Source organism: Neovison vison, chromosome 2 (assembly GCF_020171115.1).
Source record: "Neovison vison isolate M4711 chromosome 2, ASM_NN_V1, whole genome shotgun sequence".
NCBI lineage: Eukaryota > Metazoa > Chordata > Mammalia > Carnivora > Mustelidae > Neogale > Neogale vison.
In genome coordinates, this window is record NC_058092.1 from 8857839 (window position 1) to 8881283 (window position 23445).

At 54.2% G+C, this 23445-nt stretch overlaps 1 protein-coding gene across 7 annotated transcripts in view; it reads left to right on the forward strand.

The window, feature by feature from the left end:
• The first annotated feature begins 3977 nt into the window (after positions 1 to 3977).
• Positions 3978 to 23445, forward strand: part of TNFRSF8 (TNF receptor superfamily member 8) — a 71368-nt gene continuing 51900 nt past the window's right edge. For 6 of the 7 annotated variants that reach the window (XR_006383118.1, XR_006383117.1, XM_044237185.1 and 3 more), the window contains exons 1-2: positions 3978 to 4362; positions 17020 to 17107. Coding sequence is in view for 4 of the 7 variants with exons in the window: in XM_044237185.1 (XP_044093120.1) it covers positions 4300 to 4362; positions 17020 to 17107 (151 nt within the window). In the remaining 3 variants the exon portion in view is untranslated. Of the gene's footprint in view, positions 4363 to 7659; positions 7699 to 17019; positions 17108 to 23445 lie in introns of those variants that run through there. The other variant, XM_044237189.1, reaches the window with a different exon arrangement.

Here is a 23445-nt window from a genome sequence, read left to right on the forward strand (position 1 = left end):
CCTCCAGAGAAGCCCCCTAATGGAGAGTCCTATTTCCATCAAGGCTCCCAAGAAACATACTCAGAAAAGGAGCTGGGCTAACCAGAGCAGAAGGGTCCAGGCTTTCCTCTTCTGAGTTCCAGCTTCCTTACCGCCTGCTGCTGCCTGTGGCAGAAAGAATCCTTTTATCCGGGGAGGGTATTTGGGGGCTATTTGGGACTAGGGTTCCCAGCTGTCGGGGAAGTCCCTGGATTTCCTGAGCCAAGTTGGAACCTCGTGTCTTACTCAGCATCTCTTTGGTGACAGGCTCCCTGTTTCCTTCGGAGCGCTTCCTGCCATGCCTGCCTTCTGCCCTCTTCCTCTGAGATCAGACGGTGTGGGCAGGTGCCGCTCACCTTCCTGCCTTCTGCAGGCCCGGGGACTGGCTTCGCTCTGGCAGCTCACTCTGGCAGGTACAGCCCCTGTGATCCCACAGCAGGGCCGGCCGCTTGCCACGCCGTGCATGGGGCCCGGGGACTTCCCCTCCTGTTCTTCAAAGCACTTTCACGCTTGTTAGGGGGTTCGCCAGCGGCCTGGAACCCACAGGATGTGCCCAGTGGGCTCTATCTAGCGCCTGCTCTCTGGAGTCTCACCAGCCACCACTTTCCTGCAACGGCTGCAATTTCTCCAGGAGAGGCTGGACCTCCCAGGGGCTCCAACCCGGTCTCTGGCCACCAAACGTGCCCTTCTCTCTGCAGGCCAACTATGGTCCTGCAGCCCTGTGCCAGGCACCGTCTCAGACTCACGAGGCATCCTGGTCCTCCAGAAGACACCGTTTCCTGCGACAGAGGGATACACAAACCAGTCATTACAGTCATGACGCAGTAAAGACCAGTTCTAGAATTGAGGTACCAAAAAAACGACAGAAACCGCCATTCTGCCTGGGAAGATGGCTGGGGGAGGGGGAGGGGGAAGGGACGGCTCCGGGAAAGTGAAAACGAGGAGATGACCTTGGAGCAGGCTCTGAAGGTGAACAGGAGTCGTAAAGTGTGTTCTCGGAGGACCGGGATGGGTAAAGGCATGAAAGAGACGGCAGGGACAGAGGGCACGCGTGGCTGGAGCAGAGGACATCGGGGGAAGGGGAAGCTAGAGCCATAGGACTGAGCCAGGAGACGCAGGGTCTCCAACACCACTGGCTTGGAGGAGCGCTGGCCCAGTGGATTCGCTGTGCTGGGCCTTGGTCCCTCACCTGGTCAAGGGCACGAAAGAGGATCTTCCTCATGCGCTTTCCCGGAGGAGTCAAGGAGCCAATGCCTAAAAAATCTTAGCACAAAGTAAGCACTCTATTGTTGGGGAGCCTGGGTGGCTCAGTGGGTTGAGCCTCTGCCTTCGGCTCAGGTCATGATCCCAGGGTCCTGGGATTGAGCCCCTGCTCAGCGGGGAGCCTGCTTCCCCCTCTCTCTCTGCCTGCCTCTCTGCCTACTTGTGCTCTCTCTCGATGTGTCCAATAAATAAAATCTTTTTTTAAAAAGGCAGTATTGTTATTGCTGTAAATAATCTGATTTATTTATTTATGTCAGTACGTCTTTAGAAATGATCTGATTTTTCATGGGAGAACACCCCCGCCACTGCACCTCTGCAAGGGTTCTGTGTGGGGGAGGGCGGCTGATAGGTGCAGGAGGGCAACACGGGGTAGTGGGGGGAGACACAGGTTCCTAGGGCATCGCTGTTCCAATCGCTGTTTGTGGATGTGTCGTATTCCAGTAAACAGATGTATCACAGTCCGCTTCGCCCCTGTTGCTGTCATTCTTGGGGTATTTCCAACATTTATAAATAATGTTTTAGGAAACATCACTGAGTGTATGGTTTCCCTTTTTCTTTTTCCAGTTCAACCGTTACCTTCATTCTTTTTTCTTTGTTAGGGCGAAATTACTGAGCCACAAGTTGTAAACAGTGTTTGTGTGTGTGTGCACGTGTGTGTGTGTGTGTTTTGTAGGGGGCTTTTGCTAAAAATTGCCATATTACTTTCTGAAAAAGGTTGTGTAACACTTCCCAGCAGAGTATGAACGCATACTCCCATTTCGCCACCATTTTGGGGTTGGATTTTACCGAGGTCGTTTTTAATAAAGAAGACCAAACACACACAACACGCACACACAAACACAAAAAACCCTGATGATTCAAGAAGTCTAAGAAGGTATGAAGGTTGCATTCATTTGCATCTCTTGCTAGAAAGGTGGAATTTTTAAACCTTGTAATGACATGCATGTGTATTTCCCCTGGGTCGGCCGTGTTGGTGGTGGTGTTTGGTTATGCATAGGGGGTTCGCTAGAATTTATTTATTCAGAGGACCGGCTCTTCTATAGCAGAAAGCCCTGAACAGGGAAGCAGGTGTCCTGGGCTGCTCCTGACCCTGCCTCGCTCGTGAACAGTCAAGGGTGGTTGCCTCCATGATCACTCACGTAATTGTTTGACATGGTCTCAGCTCAAACACGCCAGGGCACGCTCCCCCAGGGCAGAGCCCGGAAGGGGGTCTTCCGGAAGGATGCACAGTTACAGGAAATTTTTCCAAGTAGAATCCAGGAGCTTGAGGAAAGTCGGGTGGGGCGGGAAGGGCAGTTATGGAATGTTCTGGTAGGAGGCTGCCGGCAGTGTTGTGGAAAAATAATCAGACCCGCGAGACACCAAGGGACACTCAGAGAAGCAGGAGAACTCAGATTTATTTTACCCTGGTGGACCCGGATGGATGAGCTCTAAGTTCTGGGCCCGGGCAGTGGGGTTATGGGGCTTTTACAGGGGACTGCCAGCAGTTACGTTCCAAGGGGTATTCGGACTGCTGGTAAGTGGGTTTAAACTGGGCTAACGGGGCTGCATTAGGTGGGACCAGCAATGCAGGGAGCCCGTTTATGGAAGGAGAAGTGGCTGGTTATCTCTTACTTCCAGTAGGGCTTCTGGTTATCTCTAGTTTTTTCTTGGTAACTTTCCATCTTCTGGAGCCTTCTGGCCTGGGCCTGCTCTTCTTCCTCTTCAGTAGGTAATTTTCCTCTTCACTAGGACCAAGGAGATGAAGGCGTTTCGGGAAGATGGGGGACATCTTGCAGGGACAGACCGAGGTGTAGAATCCTGAGGGCCACGGGGCCTTTCTGGGCTCAGGGAAAACAACTGGCCATTTTACATCCGAGCCCCTAGAACTGGCTGCCTATTTCTCTGTCTCCAGGTCTGAAAAAGAAAAATACAACACAAGCAAATGAGCCCGTGACCCGCAGTCTGGCTGTTGGATGCTCCGTATGTATGCTTGGAAGGTAGAAAGAAAGCAGGTGGAGAAGCACTGGAAGGGAAAATTATTCCCCTGCAAATGAGAACCGAACTTGAATGAGAATTGTATGGTTTCTTTCTTTTAGGTAGGAGTTCCAGGCTCTTCCTCTAGGCAGAAAACTCTCAGAGGGCAGGGAAATATTTGTGGATTGACAACAAAATGCTCTATATACTCTGTCCAACAGTTCCTTCAATAGTCAGTCCATCGGCCTGTCCACCCATCCGGGCACCTGCCCGGCCATCCTCCCACACACCCATCTCCACGGTGATCTGTTCCCTCACCCACCCACCCACCTCTCACCCATCTACTGATTCATTTTTTAGCAACTATTTATTCGGGGGTGTTGGCTTTTTTGCAGCCCCCTGCCTTCCGCTCTCCCTTCTAAAAGAATCCCCAGGGCGAGAGAGAAGGTCTGGGTTGACCCATGTCAGAATCAACTCAGGTCTAGCCCTATCTTGGGGTGGGGGTGGGGTGAGACCATTGTGCCTGGAGCCTCCCAATCTCCTGAGTGCCCCCCCCACCTCCAGGAGCAAGGGGTGGTGGGCAGGGTCTTGGGGGGCGGCGGGGGGTGGTGGAGGGGAGCTGCCTTCTCAGGCCCTCAGTGCCCCAGGGGCAGGCAGCAAACTCCCTGGAGCTGGGAGGACGGCTTCTGGCCAATCAGGACAGGTCTTTCAAAGAGCAGGAGGGGAGTGTGGCTTGTCCTGAGTCATCTCTGCACGTGTTTGTCCGCGCTTTTTTTTTTTTTTTTTTCAGCGTTCTTGGAAACCGCTCTGGGTGCCAGTGCACCTCTGGATGGTGGGGGAAGGGAAGAGTTAAGGCAGAGCCCTCAAAGAAAGAGCAGCCCACTTTTGAAGTGACTTCACTGCTGCGGCCAGCGCCGGGGAGGTGCGCTGGGGAAGTCTGCTGGCGCCGGAGGTTCACCCAGGTGTTGCTCCGGCTCTGGCCCGGCACGTGGGCGCAGCGCGCTTCCCAGGCCACCTGGGTGGGCACCTCTCCCCAGCCAGCTCAGCCTTCCAGCCCCCGGGATGTGCCCCCTCCACGCCATGCTGGGACTGCTACTCCTGGGGGTGCTGGGAGCCTTCCCGCAGGTAAGAGGGCAGCAGGTGCCTGGGAGGCGCCCGTGGTCCGGAGCCCCCTCCTTGCGACCGCTGCCCTGCGCCCCTGGCAGTGTGGGGAGCGTGGGGGGACAGCGGAAGTCAGGGAGTCTCTGCACCTCGTTACCGCCCAGCTGGGGTGAGGGAGCACAGGTGACAAACAGGGGGAGAGGAGCCTGCAAGGATTCACAGGTGGGAGGTTGGCTGACTGGCAGCTGCTGGGGGCTCTCTTCCCCCGCCCTGGCAGAACGCCGCAATTATTCATTCAATCAGCAATAATTGAGCGACAGGGGCTGCCTGCTGGAGGTAGGCTCCTCGCGGGTGGGGGTCCGGGGCAGCCCAGGTGCGGCCTCCGTGCCCAGAAGAGGTTGGCGCTGGGGCTCTCCTTGCTACCGGCCCCTGGCCCCTAAAACAGTTGGCGAGGGGAAGTTGAGTGTGGGTGGGACGCGGGAATGAGGGTGCTAGACGGGCCAGATTCGTACTTTTGCCCTTACCCCTGTCTGACCAATGCGTGGATCCCGGGCCCTGGAGCACGTGGAGCACGTGGTAGGTGGCCGCCCCTGGAAAAGGTCAGCGATGGGGCTGACGTCTGCTGGAGGAAAACCCCAGAACCGAATCTGGGGACTGCTCTAGGAAAACGGAGACCTTCCCTGGTGGCCAGCACCGAGCTAGGCATGGGGTGGGAGCAGAGCTCCGATTGACCGGTCAAGGTTTACTTTACCAAGGGCACTGAGCACAGGGTCTGAAGAGGAGAGAGGCCCGTAGCTGGCCGTAATTCCCTGGTGGATACAGCAAGTGTCCGTGAGACACCTGCGGGGCACTGGTATGAGCAAAAGGCGGGAACAACAGTGGTCTCTTGCGGGGAGGGCAGGCCCGTCCTTTTTAGTCCTACAGAAAAGGGCGGCCCTATTGTGGAGGTCAGCCCTGTTCATCCCACCCTCCGGGCAGGGACGAGGAGGGAAGGGGAATGGGCTCCAGGCAGGGGGAGGAGGAGTATAGGTGGAAAAGGGGGACAAGCACACTTCATAAACGCATGCCCATGTTTTATTAGTTGTAGACAGGCAGGTAGGGTTTTCCATATATGATACAGAACGTGCGGTTCCTCATTTGGCTTTTACGTCAGCAGCTTGCCTTAGAAATACTGTCTTGTCGATCCCCTGTTTCTCTTTATTTCTCTTTCCCCCATGTTTATCTTGGGAAATGCTACATAGTATTCTACCAAATGGGGGGTTCCATAGTTTTCTTTATTTAGGTCCCTGATGGGTGGGTGGTAAATTGACTACCAACGTTTTGTTTGTTTGTTTGGAATTGTAATGGACCGTGTCGCAGGGATGCCTTTGGGAATGTGTAGGAATGTGTACGCTTCTTTCCCCAGGGAAGAAGCTGAGGGGAGAAGGCAGAGGTTGCGGGGCGAAAATGTACGCAGGTGATAAGATGCCACCAAATGGGCTTCCAGGGTGACTGGACAACCCCCCTTCCTCCCCCGCCCCCTAAGCAGTGCCTGAGCCGAAGTGACTTCCCCACATCCTAACCGACTTTTGATCTTATCAGAGTTTTTATTTTTGTCAATGTGACCGTGGAAAGGGCCATATCCTTGTTGTCTTAATTTGCATCTCTCATGGGCTCAGGCTGGGGCATTTCATGGCAGGAATCCGGCTGTCTGTGGGGGATGGGGACTGCCTGCCCGGCCTCTCCGTCCTCCGACTCCCCCAAGGCTTCTTCCGCCTCTGGGATTCCAGCGAAGTTTTTTTGGGAATTCGTTGTAAGAGGAAAAAAAAAAAAAAAATCCCAGGTCGGGGGTTGAATTTTAAATTCTTTTTTCTCACTGCTTGGACACGCCATCATTTTGTGGTGGACGCCTGAGGCCAGAATGACTCCCTGCTGTGTGTCACCTTCTGAGAGAGAGATTGGCCTCTGATGCCTCGCACTACAGTCTCCCCAAGAGTGGTTTTGGTGAAGGGACCTGGGGTCACTCTGATGGGAACCCTCAGAATTCTTTGCCCTCAGGCCTCCCGCTCGCCCCCTTCTTTCTCATCCGGTCACCTTGGGGTCGGTGGGTGGGTGGTGGCAGGGGAGGGAGGCCCAGGGTCGTTCCGTGACCTCTGCAGACTTCAGATTCCTGTCATCCTCTCCCAGGGCTAAAGCTACCACAAAGCTCCCTCAGGCACCCGTGCCCTCCCGTCCCAGCTCCCTTTCCCTCAGGCCAGATGTAGGCTCTGAGGCTCCCGCTGGGCTCGGATCTGCTGAACGAGGCTTTCCTGGGGTGACTCATAAGCGCTACGTGTCTCTCTTCCGTCAGGGCTTTCCAGGGCTAGTGACCCCACACAGCCGAGTGCTAATAGTGGGTTTTAGGCACCAGCAGGAAGGCACCTCCATGCCGGCTTGTCTGGGAAAGGGGACTTTTCCAGCCGCTCCGGGGCTGTGTCGATGCAGGATTTCACCCTATGCACCAGGCAGAAGGGACCCAGAGTGGGATGACCCATATGATGTGGGGGAGGAGGTGTGGGCTGGTCTCACTCCAGGGCCTCCCCTTCTTCAGAGAGTGGCCTGGGCAGCCAGGAGCGCACAGTGGGGTTTGAGCGGGGTTGGGGGGGACATTAGTCAGCTTGAGATCAGTCAATGCTGGAAGAAGGGCAGCATTTACTGTAAGTTTCTGACTCTGCTCCCACTCATCTCTGACCTAGACTTGTTTCTTGGGTTGATTGTGATTCATTCTTCAGCTCAAACGCACCTTCCTCCAGGCCTCTTTTGCCTCCGGAACATCATCGGAAGGAAATCAGGGCTGAGGGAGATCTGGGTCTGGGTCGCCCCGGAAACTGGGGGTTCATTGGCCCAGATGGTTGGTTTAGCTCAGGCTTGGCTGGGGTGGCCTCATCGGGCTCATGCGCTGACCCTGGGGGGGGGGCCCGTCTGGGGTCACAGCCGCCATTTTCTAGACGAGGAGGCAGAGGATGGTCTTGCCAATTATGCCAGGACGGGTCAAGGTCTGAGCGGGACCAGAGCTACAGACCTCAGGGACAGAATGTCAAAAAAGGCAGCTCGGCAAGGCAAGATCAGTTCTCCAGCTTCTCTCTCTCCTGCCACCTCCCCTAGGGGCTGTTGGGGCGGAGGGAGGGAGGCCTCATTCCAAAATCTTGGCTGTCTAGGGTTGAAAATCACTGGCATTCTCATTGGCCTCCCCGGTGGGGAGGGACCTTTTCTATGCGGCCCAATTCAATTACTCACTGACTTCTTGGGTCCTTGGGGATATTCCTCCAAGTTCTCATTCATTCATAAAATCATAAAGGAGCAGCTTCTCTGGGCCTGTCCGTGCTGGAGTGCTGTGGAAAGGTAAGCCATTATTAAGCTCCTCTTGAATGCTAGGTACTGAGGGTGCAGGATGAAGGTGAACCGATCCTTGCCCCCAAGGGTGTGGGAAGAGGGACCCAGAGAAGAGAGACTAGCGCTTGTGGGGAGATCTGCCCCCGCCAGTGGGGGCCCGTGCTCACCTCCACCTACGCTGGAGGGAGAAAGCTTTTGACACGGGGGGTGGGGGATGGGGAGAGAAGGGGACCAATGTCCTCGCCAGTAGTCCAGTGGAACAGCATGTCGGCGAGGGGGTGTGGGCATGGGCTCTTGAAGCTCCCTCTTTGGCTTTCATGCAAGGTCTCTGGGCTTCCAGGAGGCGCCCGCCAGATGCGGTTCCTGCACTGGGACAGGCTGAGTTCTCTCTGTCCACACAGTCTCGTGGTGGAATTGGGGGGGCCCTGCATACCTGGTCCCTGGCTCCCCTCCCTGTGCAGGCTGGGATGACAGAGGTGGTCCCGGAAACAAGCTGGCCCTTCTAGCAGGTGAGCTGATACGGGGACGAATCCAAGACACCTCCAAGAACGGACATAAGCTAAAGTACCCGGGCAGGGGTGGGGGAGGGGCTCCCTATCCTTTAAAGCCATTCAGTTTTCTGTGGCAGCCCCCCCGCGTCCCTCAGTGGCTGCTGCTGCTGGGTCTGCTAGCCCCAGGGCTGGTGGACTTTACCCATCCGAGGTCTCACTGAGTGTGAAGCCTGAGTCTTTGCTGCTGCCCCAGAACTTTCAGGAGGACTGTGATCTGAATGGCTGGCTCCCCCAGGCAGCTGGGCCGGGGGTTCTCTCGGGCAGGAGGGGCGTCAGTGAGAAGTGAGGAGCTAGCAGTCACAGAATTTGGACTCAAGGCCAGACCTTGGTAATGTTGACTGACTTGCCTCCATGCTGCCCATCCCCTCTCATCTCCCTTGCTCTATAATCTTCAGTGGCTCCCCATTGCCAAAGGTAACATTTCCCAAAGTTACGTCCAGGGAACAGGCTTTCCATGAGGAAAGGGTTCCGTGACCACCTAAGATTGGGAAACAATTTGTCTCTCGGGCCCCCAGCTTTTCCTTGGCGAATCAGAGAGCGAGCAAGCACAGTAAAGGCCCTAGATTTAAGATGTTAACCTCCCAGATGGAATCCAGGGGGTGGTGGGTTGGTCGTATTTCGTTTGTTAGGGTTTTTGGCTTGTCACCTGAGGACGGTGGGTGGAACCGGTGTTTGGAGGCACACCGTGTGCGGAATGACGAGTACGTGCCGCCCGTCTGGCCCCGAGTCCTGGGCCTCTTCTCCTTCTGCTCCCACGGTCGCACCCTGTAAACCGCCGATTTCCCATACTGCTCTGTTTTTCCCTCTTCAGAACTTCTTCTCCGTGGGGCCTTCTGCCGGGGAAGCTCTCCCCTTCCTTCCCTCCTGCCAAGATCTTACTTTCCTTCGAGGAAAAGTGGAAGTGCCCCTCCTCCGCCGAGAAGGTGTCGTGAACCCCCCACGCTCGGTCCTGTTCTGTCCCTGTTGCGTGAGGCTCGAGGCATTTCGCTTGGCGTCGGCGATCCCTGTGTTTGTCTCATCGTGTCTCCGAGGTTCTCCTTCAGTCCTTTGTCCTGCAGGTTGGTGCGGGCCTGTCACGGGAGCTGCGTTCGTGAGCTGGGACCGTCCGGCATGGGCTTTCCTGGGGCCCCCAGCGCCGGGCCCAGCTCCCAGTTCCACCGCAGGCCTTTAGGGAACGCTCAGTGGAAGGAGATGTGGCTTTATTCTTGGCCTTCTGGATTGGGGCCCTGGCTGAGTTTCCTCCCAGGCCATCATTACCACCCATTCAGCGGCTCGGAACAACACAGAGGATTATCTTTCTGATCTGTGGTTCCTAAATCCAAAATGGCATTGGGCTGGCCTGCAGGTGTGGGCAGGCCTGCGAATCTCTGGACACTCGAGGCGGGAGATGCGCTGCCTTGCCCTCCCAGCTGCTGGGGGCATCCTGTGGCTCAGGCTCCTTCCTCCATCTTCACACCGGCCGCATACCCCTCTCTGAGCCTGTTGTCCCCAGCTTTCCCTGATCGGACTCACCTGCCCTTTCAAGGATGCTTCTGATGGCCCTGGGCTCACTTGCATAATCTAGGATCATCTCCCCATTTCAGGGTCACTCGTTAGCAACCTCAGTTCCTCTCTGCCACATAAAGAGATATCATCATTGGTTCTGGGGTTTTGGACGGGGACATCTTCGGAGGGGTGCGCCTCTGCCCACCACAGACGCCTTCTTGTCTTCTCCCGTCCCACAGGGGAGAGTTGCGGGGAAGGATGGCCACTGTTCTGGTGAGCACCAGCTCAGAGAAGGTCTCAGCTGTTCCTCGCAATCTGCCGGCGAGTGCCAGACCCCCTCCTTGGGGGCTGTTTCTGAGTCTACTGTTTTTGGGTTTATTTCCAGACACAGGCCCGGCTGCATGGAGCCATTTGCATACCCCCCCTGCAGCCCCCTGGAAGCCAGGGGTGGGAACTGGGGGAGAGCTCCCCCCCACCCCCGTCTAGGGTTAGGGAAGAGCACGACTTCAATTTTAGGTGGTCTCTTGGCCTGGAGCTCTAGCTAGCCCGTGGGTAGAGAGCGGGGCTCAGAATCCCCCGGGACGGGGATATGACCAAACTAAGTCCACTGACAGAATAACCCAGGGCTGTAGTCAGCAGAATACTGGTCCCTTAAAACATCCGTGTCCTAAGCCCTGGAATCTGTGAATATGTCCCCTTATCTGGAAAAGGGGACTTCGTGCCTGTGGTTAAGGGTAGAGACCGTGAGAGGGGGAGATCAGTGTAGAGTATACAGGGGGGCCCACTGTCCTCGTAAGAATCCTTCAAAGAAGGATCTTTCCTGGCTGTGTCAGGGAGAGACGATATGGAAGGAGAGGGAGATGTGACAGAAGGATTTGCCCCACCAGTGTGGCCTTTGCAGAAGGAGGAGGGGGGCGGTATGCCAAGCAATGCCATCCAGGGAACACAGCAGTTTCCAGAAGATGGGTCTTCACTGATGGGCCGCATAGAGGTGGGACCTCGGTTTTCACGGCAAGGAAATGGATTCTCCCCCCACAGCTTCTGGCAAGGATGCCGCCTGCCCACACCTTAATTTTGGCCGGCTGACACTTGACCTGGACTTGGGGGTGGGGTGAAAAGGAAGGGGTCTCTGAGGGAGTGGCACGAAAGACCAGTTGGAGAGGGTGCTGGACAAGGAGAATGGGGTGGTCAGGCAGGACCGAGTGCAAGGATGCTGGAGGGAGGAAATGAGGGTAGGGGTAGAAGTGGGGATGGGAAGAAGGTGGGAGAAGGTGCTGGAGGATGAACAGGCCAGCTGGGTCTCCTGGGCCACTGCCCGCACTGTGGACTTTATTCATAGTTTCATTGGAACCCTTCAGCAGGGGGGAGGGAGGAGACCAGGCCTGTGTCTGAGAAGATCCGTCTGGCATCTGCACTGTGAGTGGGGCACGGGGCCCGGGGCGGATGGGAGGAGGGCCTTGGATGGCTCCCGGCAAGTGCATGCCAGGGGGTGGTGAGGAAGCGCTGGTGAGCTTGAGGGTAGCACTGGGGGTTAAGCAGGCAGGACTAGTGATACAGAACGTGGTGGATCAGAGCCCACACAAGATGGGTCGGTCCAGATCCCGGGGCTAACACTGTCCAGGCAAGTTTCTTAACCTTCCTGTGCCTCGGTTTCCCCACCTGCAAAATGGGGCAGATGTAAAATGGTCTAGAGTGGGACCTGAGATTTTGCATCTTTAGCTGCTCCTAGCCCAGGCATCTCACCTTGAATGACAGAGGCAGGGATTCCCTGGGCTAGGGGTGGGATGCTTCTCCCAGCTCTGCCTGCCTCTGGTCCCTTTGTGCATTTTGCATTTGATCTGGCTCCCCTAGCCTCCAGCCCCCCACCTCCAGCCTCTTGGTTCCTGCAGGTACAGCCCAGCTCCTGTTCGCTTCTAGGCAGCCCAAACCAGGTGGGGCTTTTTGAAAGTGAAATTTACCAGGTTTTGTAGGGAAAACCAAACCAGCCTGAAAACAGGCAGGTTTAGAAATGGAAAGGTTTCAGGCCACTCTCTTTTATCTTGATGCCACCGAGGTCAGACCCCAGTCCTCTGGTTGCACAGCTCATTACTCTGTGGACACCTCGCTCTGCCTCAAGCCTGCTGGGGAACCCCACCCAAAAGCCCCCCTTGCAGTCCCTGGGCTTCCCCCTCCCACTCTCTCCTTTCTGATGCCCCTTCTCTTCCAGGCCAAGGCCAGTTCCCCAGGGGCAGCAGGAACTGATGGGCCGTCCAGGGTCTGGACCAGTGGCCAGGGGAGATTGATGGCGCCTCAGTGTCCAGGGGTTCAGCCTTCTTGGGGCTGCCCTAGTGCTGAAGGGGAGGGGCCTGTGTGAATGGGCAGTGGTGCAGGGCAACCTGGGGGCCAACGGGGAAATTGCAGAGGAATAGGAAAGAGCAGGGCCAGAGGTGAGGCTCTGGGGCGTGGGACTGGGCTAGCTTCTGGGCATCACGGCGCTGCATAGGTGAAGCTTAGGACGCCAGATGCCACCTCTATCTAGTTTATGGGAAGGTGGGGTTGTCTCCCATACGGGAGCAGCAGCTCCTAGAGAGTATTCGGGGAGCAGGTCAGCTCTTTGACGGGCAATAGGGGCTCAACGCCCCCATGGAGTGGTCGGGGTGACCAGGAGCCCCCGACCCCAACTCAGATCCTGCCTGCCACCAGGTGCTACGTTGGGCAGGTCCTTCTCCACTCCGAGATCAGTTTCTGGGGTAGTAGGGTCTCTCAGGACTGTTGGGTTCAACAACTGTTGTTGTGACTTCTACAGCACGTGTGCACTGCTCTGGCCCCATTTCTGGGCGCCTGTAAAACCATGCATGACGTCATAGGCAAAAAAATTCCCCACTGTCTCTGCCGGAGAAGGCCAGCCACAGCGGTCTGGGGGCATCTGCGGTGGATGCTGGGGGATGGCGCTGAGCTGTGCCTCCACCTGGACTCAGCCTCTGTCCCTCTTCCTCCACAAGCCCCACAAGAGAAGGAGGCCCCCACTCTCCTTCCAGGGCATCCTGGCTGAGGGCCCAGCGCCCCTGGGGACCGCGAGAAGACAGCGCCCCCTGGTGGCAGGCTTGGATTGACAAGGTTTATTGTGAAAATTGTTGCCATCTCTTTTTTGAGCACCTGTTACTGGCAGGTGTGGTTTTGTACAATTGCTTTATCTTTCTCTCTCCTTGCATGTAGACATAAAGAACACAGAATCAAATATAAAGTCCATATTCAAATGTCACCATCTATGTCAATATTCTCTGTTATAGCCCCACTCAGATTCAGAATCCATTCCAGACATCGCATTCAGCCACACTGTCTCATTAGTCTCCCTATTCTGGAACATTCCATAGCTCTTCTTTCTCTTTCACGCAAAGAGTCCAGGCCAGTTGTTTTGTAGAAAGCCCCTCAGCTTGGGTTTATTTGCTGTGTCCTCATGATTTGATTCAGACTGTGGACTTCTGGTAGAAAGAGACCACAGATGTGATACGGTTCCCTTCCCAGCACAATAGACTGTCTTTATTTTAGATGGGCAGCCTGTGGCCCAGAGAGGGGGAGGGAACTGGGGACACAGTGAAGCTCAGATATCCTCTTGGCACTTAGTTGCTGTGTGACCTCAGGTGGATGACTGAGCCTCTCTGAGCTTAGTTTCCTCATCGGTATCATGGGGGAGGGGTGATCTGGCCCAAGAGGGCTGACAGTGGCATAAAGGAGGAGATGTGTGCCTGGGGTGGAGGGCATAGCGGGCAATACCATGGATTCCCTATTCTTTTCTGCACCTTCCACCGTCCCCCACTGACTCAGGATGTGGTAGCAGGAAGTGGAGGGTAAGAATTCAGGCTACTGTCAGCTGCGCCACCCCCCCTCCAGACCCTGGAGAGACAAGGGCCTGGACCTACAGCCTCCTCAGAGTCCATAATTATCAATAAGATGAGTGGGCAGCCAGAAGGGGAAAACCCAGGCCAGCGACCCAGAATTTTCCCCACACTCAGCAGGCCTGAGCTTTTGCACCTCCCACCCAGCTCCAACCTGTAGGCATCCAAGCTCACTTGGTTAAATGTTGGGGGTCAGGCAGGTCTCTGTCCTTAGCGAGGCTCGCAGAAGCTCCCCAGTTTACAGGAGAAGAAGGAGATCCTGCTGGAGGGAGGGGACTGGGTGTGGGTGGGTAAAGAGAGTGTCCTTGAGTCGTGGCCTCAAGTCCTGGGGCTCTGGATTAAGTGAGAAAGGAGGTACACAAGTGCCCCAGGACTGGTGGGGCGCAAATGTCAGCTTACATTGATTTCCCATTTATATGGTAACATTTCAGATGTGCAAAAAGAGGAAAAAAAGGGATAATGTAATCAAGACTCTACATATCCATCTTCCAGCCACACTGGCCTTCTCCTGCTCTCTGACATGATGGAAGGACTCATTCATTAGTGTTCACTGTTCCCTTGGCTGGAGAGAAGAGTAGAGAAGCCCCTCAGACCAGCCAGGGGTCTCCCCTTGGGGGGGCAGGTTAGGAGATGGCTTATGTTTTCTCCCCAAACCAAAAAAGCCCATTCATATCATTCATCCTACAAGTGGCCACCTGGGCTCTGCCAGGCACTGCCTGCCCGGGAGGCTGCTGATACAGAGGTGGGACATAGCTCCCTCCTTCCCTCTCCCCTCTCCCTCTTGTCTCCCTTCCTGGAGCCTAGAAACCTGCTTCATGTTCTTCTTTCTCTTTCTTTCTTTCTTTCTTCCTTTCTTTCATTTTATTCATTTGAGAGGGAGAGAGAGAGAGCATGAGCAGGGGGAAGTGGTAGAGGTAGAGGGGCTCCCTGCTGAGCCAGGAGCCCTACGAAGGACTCGATCTAAGGACCCTGGGATCGTGACCTGAGCTGAAGGCAGATGCTTAGCTGACTGAGCCACCCAGGTACCCCATGCTCCCCTTTCATTCCACCAGAAGGACAAAGTTCCTCCCCCAGGATGTCAGCAGAGATTTTCTTCTCTCAAGCTCCCTCTGACAAAGGGACTTAACTTTTATTTATTTATTTGACAGAGAGATCACAAGTAGGCAGAGAGGCAGGCAGAGAGAGAGGGGGGAAGCAGACCCTCTGCTGAGCAGAGAGCCCGATGCGGGGCTTGATCCCAGCACCCTGGGATCACGACCCGAGTCAAAGGCAGTGGCCCAACGCACTGAGCCATCCAAGCACCTGGGACTTAACTTTTAAAGAGCCCTGGAAGTCTATGGGGGAACTTGTTAAAATGTGTATTCCTGAAAAAAGTGAGTGTTGACCCCTACTTTACACCATGCGCCAAAATGAAACCTGACAAGGAAGGTTAAGGGATATCATCGAGCAGTTAATGTGGGAGAGCATCTGAATGACATTGGGCTCCCAAGTATTTCTTATAAAGGACATTGACCATGAAAGAAAAGATGAATAAATTGTCCCTCATTAAAACTAAGAACTTCCGTTCATCAAAAGGCTCCCTGGGTGCCTGGGTGGCTCAGTTCATTAAGCGGCTGCCTTCCACTCAGGTCATGATCCCAGGATCCCTGGATTGAGTCCCATATTGGGCTCCATGCTCAGTGAGGCATCTGCTTCTCCCTCTCCTTCTGCCCCTCCCCCTTATCTTTCTTTCTCTCTCTCTCTCAAATAAATAATCTTAAAAAATAAACTAATTAAGAAAAAGTCTCCCTTAAGAGTGGCGCCTGGGGTGGCTCAGTCAGTTAAGCATCTGACTCTTGGTTTCATCTGAGGTCATGCTCTCAGGGTCTTAGTATCAAGCCCTGCATCAGGCTCCACGCTCTGTGTGGAGTCTTCTTGGGATTCTCTCCTTCTCCCTCTTCCTCTACTCCTCCCTGGACTGACATGCTCTTTCTCTCTCTCTTTCTGAAACAAAATAAATAAAATCTTAAAAAAGGGGGAGGGGAATCCCTTAAGAAAGTGAAAAGGCAAGCCACAGAAGGGGAGAAGATATTTACTATTCATTTATTTATCAAAGCGTTTGTATCCAGAATATATAGAGTTCCCACACATCAATAAGAAAAGTCAGACAATCCAACTTAAAAAAGAAAAGAAGAAGAAGAAGACCTCATTCAGGTCTTATAAAAGACAATATCCAAAAGGCTAACAAACATGTGAAAAGATACCCAACATCATTATGCCCCTGAGAAACGCAACATAAAGGATACAATGTAAGGCCGTTTTGTACACTCGGCACCATGGCTAACATTTTTAAAACTGACTCTACCAAATGTTGACAAGGATGGGGAGCGATTAAACACTTACACACGGCAGCAAAGGGTGAGTTTAGAAAACTATGGGGATACTATCAAAGCTGAGCATACCACACTTTATGACCAAGCAATTCCCGCCCCCACCCCGGGGTGGAGTTCAATAGAAATGTGTACATTTGTGCACCAAAATATATGTATAGGGCTGTTCCTAGTGGCATTATTCATAATGATCAGGAGTGGAAGCACACTAAAGTCCATCAAGACTAGACTAGATAAACCAATTGTACCTATTCATTCACATGACTACGCAGCAAAGAACTTGAATGAAGGGCTGCCATTTGCAACAAAGCATGTAATGCAACACGCTTTGCAACAAAGTGTAATGTTGAGTTAAAGAAGCCAGTTGCAAGAGAACAGAGATCATTCTACCCACTTGAAACTCAAAAGCTGAACAAGACCAGTCTATGGTAGAGAAGTTGGGTTAGCGGGTGCCTTATACAAGTAGTTCATGGAAAGGGGCTCAAGGGAGGGTGCTGGGTGCCAGCAACATCCTGGTTCTTGATCTCGGTTCCAGCTGTGAGACGGTCACACTGGAAAAATTCAGTGGGTATGTCCTTGAGATGTGTGCACTTTCCTGTAGAGCATGTTAGACCACAACAAACAGATTTACTCTATTGCTAGGTCCATGCCAGAGGCCAGGTAGGAGGCAACTGAACTAACTAATTCTGGGGAGAGAGGATGGGGACTGGGACCAGGTAGAGGAGGTGGGGGTGGGGGAGAACACTGGTCCAAAGAGGCCAAGAGAGTTTGCTGATGGGTTGGATGTGAGCATGAGAGAAGAGGACAGAGCCCAGGTTTGGGCTGAGTTCTGGAAGGTTGGAGTTGCCATCACACTCCCCCCTCCCAATGGAGCGGGTCGGAGGCAGGTGTGAGATCAGGTGTTCCTGTCCGGATTCTCCTCTAAAACTTGAGGCTCTGTCTCAGGCCTGGTGCTGACAGTGAGTGGAGACCTGGCCTCCTGGGATCCGAGGGGCAGGAGGGGTGCGTGTCTGGGACCAGCCTGGTCTCACCAATGTATCCCGCCCACAGGATGGAGTTCGGAGGAACGCCTGCGAGGAAGGCCCCAACCACTCCTACGACCAGACTACTGGGAGGTGCTGTTACCGCTGCCCCGAGGGTGAGTGGGGTGCTGGGGAGGGACGGGGGTGGGGGGCGGATTTTTGTCCTCATGGTATAAAACTCTGGGGTGATTGGTGAATGGGCAAGATGAAAGCCCATGTTGTCATCGTCACGTTGGCGCTAGATTTCTGAAGCTTTTGCTCTTAGTTCCTGGCTGACCCCTTACGAACCCTTACCATATGCACGCCGGTCTGAGAGCCTCAGAAGCATTGCACGAGCTCCACTGTATCCTTTATTAATCCCATTTTGTAGATGAGGCTGTCGAGGGTGCTGTAAGCTTGGGTAGCTGGCCCAAGGTCACAGAGCTGGGAAATGGGGGAGCTGGCGGAGGGCTGGGGACTGGAGCCCAGGGTTCTGTGACCCTAGAGCCTGGGCTCTCGACACCCCCAGACCGCCCCTCATTTCTGAGTCTGGAAGCCCTTTGCAGTCCTCGTCTCTTCCAGCCCAGAACGTGCATTTATCTCTGGGTCAGCTGAGCCCTAAATCTCTCTGGAACCAGGCTCCCTGCTCGGCGCCCATTCCTGGGAGGTCACCCAGCACCGGCACCATGACTGGCTCTGAGTAGAATATCAGCTTGCCTCTCGCTCACTGGGCTGGGGCGGCTCTGGCCCCAAGAGGCGAGCGGCCAGAACGGGCTGGTGAGGCTGTCATCCTTGTGGTTGTTACCAGAATTCCCAAGGCACTTCCAGTGGCCTTGGCTGGGTGGGACACGAGCTAGAGCTGAACTGTGGTCTCTGATCTGGGTGCAGCCTTGAGTGGGAAAGACGCTAATTCTGACTGTGGAGGGCGTGAGGACTGCCTCGTGCTTGGAGGACAGGAGGCCACTGGAAGTGGGGGGTGACTTCCGGGATAGGTAGGAGCTCACCTACCCATCCTCTCAGCCGCCAACTTTGCTGTCTGGAGGGTGGCTCCCGGCCATGGTGCACAAAATCATCCAGGGTAAGTGGCCGGAGCCGGACGGGAAGCCCAGTCTGTCCCTAGACCTACGGCCTCTCTGCTCCACCACAAGGGCGGACCAAGCCCAAGCTCAGCGCCCCCCGCCCTGCAAGGACCCAAAACAACATTCTGGAAAAGAATTGGATATTTTCTATTTCCAAAAATGTTTCCAAGTTGTCATGGTAGGGGAAAGAGTAGAACCTTATTGGATTTTTCTCACCTTTATTTTATGGGTTAGTGTGGGTTTTGAAGTACAAACGAGGTGGGCGCCTGTGTTTCCCTTAGTGCCTGGGACTCCTGTGCCGGACTGGCCAGCACCCCCTCAACCAACTCCCCATAAGCCTGCCCATCCCCCACCTAACCCTTCACCCACTCTCTTACCTGCCCACCCCTCCCCCATCCTATGTCCTTCACCCCCTCCCCATTCCTTCTGCCACCCGTCCCCTACTCATGCCCCCATCTGGCTCAGGCTGCTCTTGCTGCCATAACAAAACGCCACAGATGGGGAGTGGGGCTGGGGTGTGGGGGTGGGGGTTGGGCATGTCCCCAATGGACATTTGTTTACAGACCATTCTGGAAGGCAGAAAGTCCAAGATCAAGTTTCCAGCAGGGGTTCTGGTGTAAAGCTCCTCTTCTTGGCTTGCAGACAGCTCCCTTGTCATGGCTGAAGGAGAGAGAGGAGTGGGGAAGAAAGAGAGAGAGAGCAAGAAAAGAGATACATTTCCCTTTTTCTCTTGTAAGGACCGCCAATCCTGTCAGATCAGAGCTCCACTCTCCTGACCGCATTTGTCCTTAATTACCTCCTGAAGACCCTGTATCCAGATAAAGTCACACTGGGGGTTAGGGCTTCAGCATGTGGATTGGAGGGGGGCACAGCTGGGCCACAGCACCATCCCCCTCCCATGCAGTGCCATCCACCCACCCACTCCTCCCTTCCCACTTCTGTGTGCTCTTCTGCCCACCCATCCAACAACCGTTTATTGCTTCAACTAATCGTGAGGTCACTTGTCACCTTTTCCACCCTTTTCCCCTTGGCCTTTCTTCTGTGCTTTCAAGTCTCTAGGCCTTTGATATGCCTGTCTGCCCTGGGATGCCCTCTCTCACCACCGCCACCTCCTGCAGTCCTGGTACTGCCTCCTCCAGGAAGCCTTCCCTCACCAGCCCAGTGCTGGGTGGGGTGGGGGGGGGAGGGGGGCACAATGCTTCTCCCCAGGACAACAGCAGTCAGGACAACTGCAGCACAGGGCTCTGTGACTTTCCATGGGACCCATAATTCCAGCTGCAGGAACAAAGACAGACACTTTCTTCCCAGCCCCTCCAGCTTCCTTCACCCCTGCCTGGCGCAGTCCCCACAGGGTGTAGTGGGCGGAGACAGAGTGACACCTGCGTCCCCGGCGCCCTCCACTTCGACCCACGTTCTCTCTCTGTGGCCCAGTGACGGGGGCGGCTGAGCGCCTCTTGCTGGTGTGGTGGGCGGGGCATTTTGCTGAGTTTTATTGACCCGGTGCTTCCGGCAAGCAAGAGGAAAAGAGAAAAACCCACAAAAACCCCTTCCTCGGTCTCTGGGGGAAATTTCTGACATTTTTTGCTCTGTGCAATCGGGCTCAGCTGAGCTGTGCGGCAGTGTCGGCCAGAGGTGGGCTGCTGGAGGAAGGAAACTGGGAGACCTTTGAGACTGGGAAGTTTTGATGTCAACGAGTCTCTCCTCTCACCCAGCCTCTGATGCCCTTTGTCGCATCCTCGACAGCTGCTCCCCAGTCCTCTGCTTACACACCCTCAGTGACGGGGAGCTCACTCACTGTTTCATAACAAGGACAACAATTATTGCCGATGGAGCATGCTTTGTGCTGGCCACAGTGCCAGCCCTTCACCTGCATTAGCTTACTGAATCCTGACAGGAAACCCAGAGAGGAAACTTGGACTTGGTTCAGAGATCTGCCCACGGTCATATGCTAGTAAGTAGCCTGTGGGGGCCTTACTGGAGCCCCTACTGGCTATCTCTGAAAGTCTGAGTGTGGCTAACTCAGAAACCTGAGCTCTTTCCTCTTAGCTGGTGCTGACCCCCAAGACAGAGCATGTCAGCGAGGAGCCCCTGTGGGGGCTACAAACCCCCTCCTATTCTGCCCCTTCCTTCCTGGATCACCTTCTCCTTAGTACCCAGAGTGGGAGGAGGGGATCCTGCAGAAGTGTGAAGCCTGCTTCTTGTGGGCGTGGGGGGGACATCGCGAAGACAGGTCCCACGTTATACAGAGAGCATGGCTTGCTTGGGGCTGTGTGTGTGTACCCATCATGTCCCAGGAGCAGAGGGGATTCTCCAAGGGCTGGGAGCAGGAAGGAGGAGAAGGAAGCCTCCTTGGCCTTCCGGCCCTTGGTCAAGCTTGGAAGACCCACAGTTCCCTTCCCGGTCTGTTCTCCCTCATTCACCAAGAGGGATACATGACCAACATCTTCCAGTTCCAATTCCAAAGCTCAAGAAGAAAGCATCCAATGGTACAGATGTCCACCTCTGCTCTAGTTCCCCCTGGCCCTGGGCCACTGCTTGAGGGAAAGGACAATTCTCCAAGAAGGGCAGCTTGTGGGCTAGGAAGCCCTTCCAAAATGTGTCTATTGCCCCAGGCTGTTAGAATTTGGGGTGGTGCTACTGGCAGCCATGGGAACACACTCCCAGGGCACGTGACCTGACTGAGGGGTCTTCCTAGAGGAAAAGGAGTCCTGGGAATGAGCAGGGGTTGGCCGGGCCAAGGTGGGAAGGGGATGTGCTCTAGGCAGAGGCACAGAATACGCAAAGGCCTTCAGGGGAGCAGGATGGACCGCTGGAGAATTGGGAGGGTTCTATTTGGCCAAAGGCCAAGCCCAGGGCATGTAGGAGGAACGGAGGAGGGGCTGGCGGCCAGACCAAATGCAGAGCAGTTCTCAGTGTGAGAGTTTCTTTGGCCAAAGCAGCTGGGGCCTGGTTGCCTGATGCTGCGCCAGAGGTGAGGGAGGGAGCGAGAATGTTAGCACAAACTTTGAGAACATCTGGAGTCAGCAAAGTGCCCTGAGATGTAAGGGGAGTGGCTGGAGACAGATAACGACAAAGGGACCCATTCTAGCACAGTCTCTGCATGCCCTGAGCCTTTCTCCGCCATTTTTGTTTCTGATTTTGAAAGTGATTCAGTGCAGAAAATCTGTGTGGAGAATGGGCAAAGAAGAAAATAGAAATGAATCAGGGCTCATAATTCTTTGGCTCCGTCTGCTCCAGCCCCCATGGGCTTTCTGTTCTTGGCATGTCCTGTTCTGTCCCCAGGGCCTTTGCACAGGTGGTTCCTTCTGCCTGGAGTGATCTTCCCAAATCCTCTGTGCAGCTGCCTCTTTCAGTCCTCGGGAACTCAGGAAGGCCTCCCCGATCCCTCCCTCTGGAGCTCTCCTGCCTCTTCCTCTGCCTTCTCTTCTGGTTCCTGCTTTATTTTCTTCCAAGTCTGTTCACACACTGGAAACTGACTTGCCAATTTCTTTCTGTACTTGCTTGCCTCTGCTCCTCTAGGCTCGAGGATAAGCTCTATGGGAGTAGGGATCTCACCTTCTCCACTTTCTAAGTTCAGTGGCTGGCACACAGGTGATGGTCAATAAATGTTGAATTGAGTGAAAATAGAATCCCACCATGAAGTGAGTCACTTGAATCCTTGAATACATTTTCTGGAGCAGAGTGCATTTCTAGAGTTCGCCCCAAACAGCCCCTGGCGCTGAAAGGTGATTTAAAAGGGATCTAGAGAGGGGTACTGGATGGGGTCAGAAGATAAGGAAAATTCCACCAGGGGATGGTGTTTCAGCCTGAGCTGGTTGGCTTCAGAGGGATCCTCAGTGGGTAGAAATGGAGATGGATAGATTCGTCAGCCTGTGCGAAGAACATCTGTATTCATTCCCTAGGGCTGCCATCAACAAAGTACCATGAACTGACAGATGGACACAACAGAAATGGGTTATCTCACAGTTCCGGAGGCTAGAAGTCCAAGATCAATGTGCTGGCCTGGCCATGCTCCCTCTGAAGCCTCTGGGGAATGTTCTCGCCTCTCTCCCAGCTTCTGGTAGTTCCTTGGCTGGTGGCAGCATGAGTCCAGTCTTCATCTGGCTGTTCCCATGTGCACATGTGTCTTGTATCCAGATTTCCCCCCTTTTTATCATCTTGGATTAGGGCCCACCCCAATGACTGCATTTTAATTTAATTACCTCTGTACGGATCCGATCTTCAAATAAGATCACATTCTGAGATACCAGGAGTTAGGGTTTCAGTGTGTCTCTTTCAAGGGACATAATTCGACCCATTACAACATTCCAGGACATAGGAGGAGTGCCAGAGAAAAGACCAAGGTACCCAGTGGTGGCTGCAGCTTAGAGCCCATGAAGGGAGCCACGTACAGTAATGCCAAAGCAGGAATCAGAACCAGAGGGAGGCCTGAGAATGCGAGGCTGGGTCCATATTGATTAGGTGGTCAGAGCACATATCGATCAGATCTATGCGCCAGGCCCTGTGAGAGGGGAATCACTGGTGAGCAGAAAGGCAAAGATTCAACCTTGAGGAGCTCACAGTCATGGGAGGAATTCAGATACTAAGACAATGTATCCCACAAATAAGTGTGATTACACATGTAGATTAAATAGATTATAGCAGACTTGGGCATAGGAGGGCAAGGTACGTGGATCTCTGACAGTTTATAACAGGGGTCTGGACCAAGTTGTTGACAGAGTGATACCCTGACAATGATGTGAAGGCCGAGCAAGGGTTTACTAGGGGAAAGGGGAGAGGCACATTTGTGGCAAAGGGTCAGCTTGTGCAAAGGCCCTGGGGGCAGAAGGGAGCATGACCCCTTTGGGGGACATGGAGATTCCAGTGTGGCTTGAGATTAGACAGTAAGGGAGTTGTAGGTGGGCAGAACTTCCTTAACCACGGTTAAGGACCTAGGGCTCTATCCTGGGAGCCATGAGATGGCTCTGAAAGTTTTAGGCAAGAGGTGTTGGGGTCACATTTACCTCTCTGAAAGACCACTGGGGAGCTACAGAAATTTTCTGAGCTAGAGGATGCCAGCCATCAAGCTAGTATTTCTGAGAGATTCTCACATATTTTTCTAAGCAGGGGCTCACCTTGAGGTCCAGGGACTCCCAAGTAAGTTGTCCATGGGTAGATTTCAGGGGGGCATAGACCTGAATGAGTTCACTCCTTTTCATCAGCCTCTGATGCATCCTTCCCTTGTGGATTAAGACAACAAAGCACTGTAACGTTCTTGTAGTGCCTGCAGCTTTCCCCGCAGTAGAAGTCAGATATTCTCCTGATACTTTGCAACGGTGCCACAGTTGCCACAGATATCACGAAACATTATTCTCGTGCTCATCGGTTACATTGAAACAAGGATACTCATTAGATTT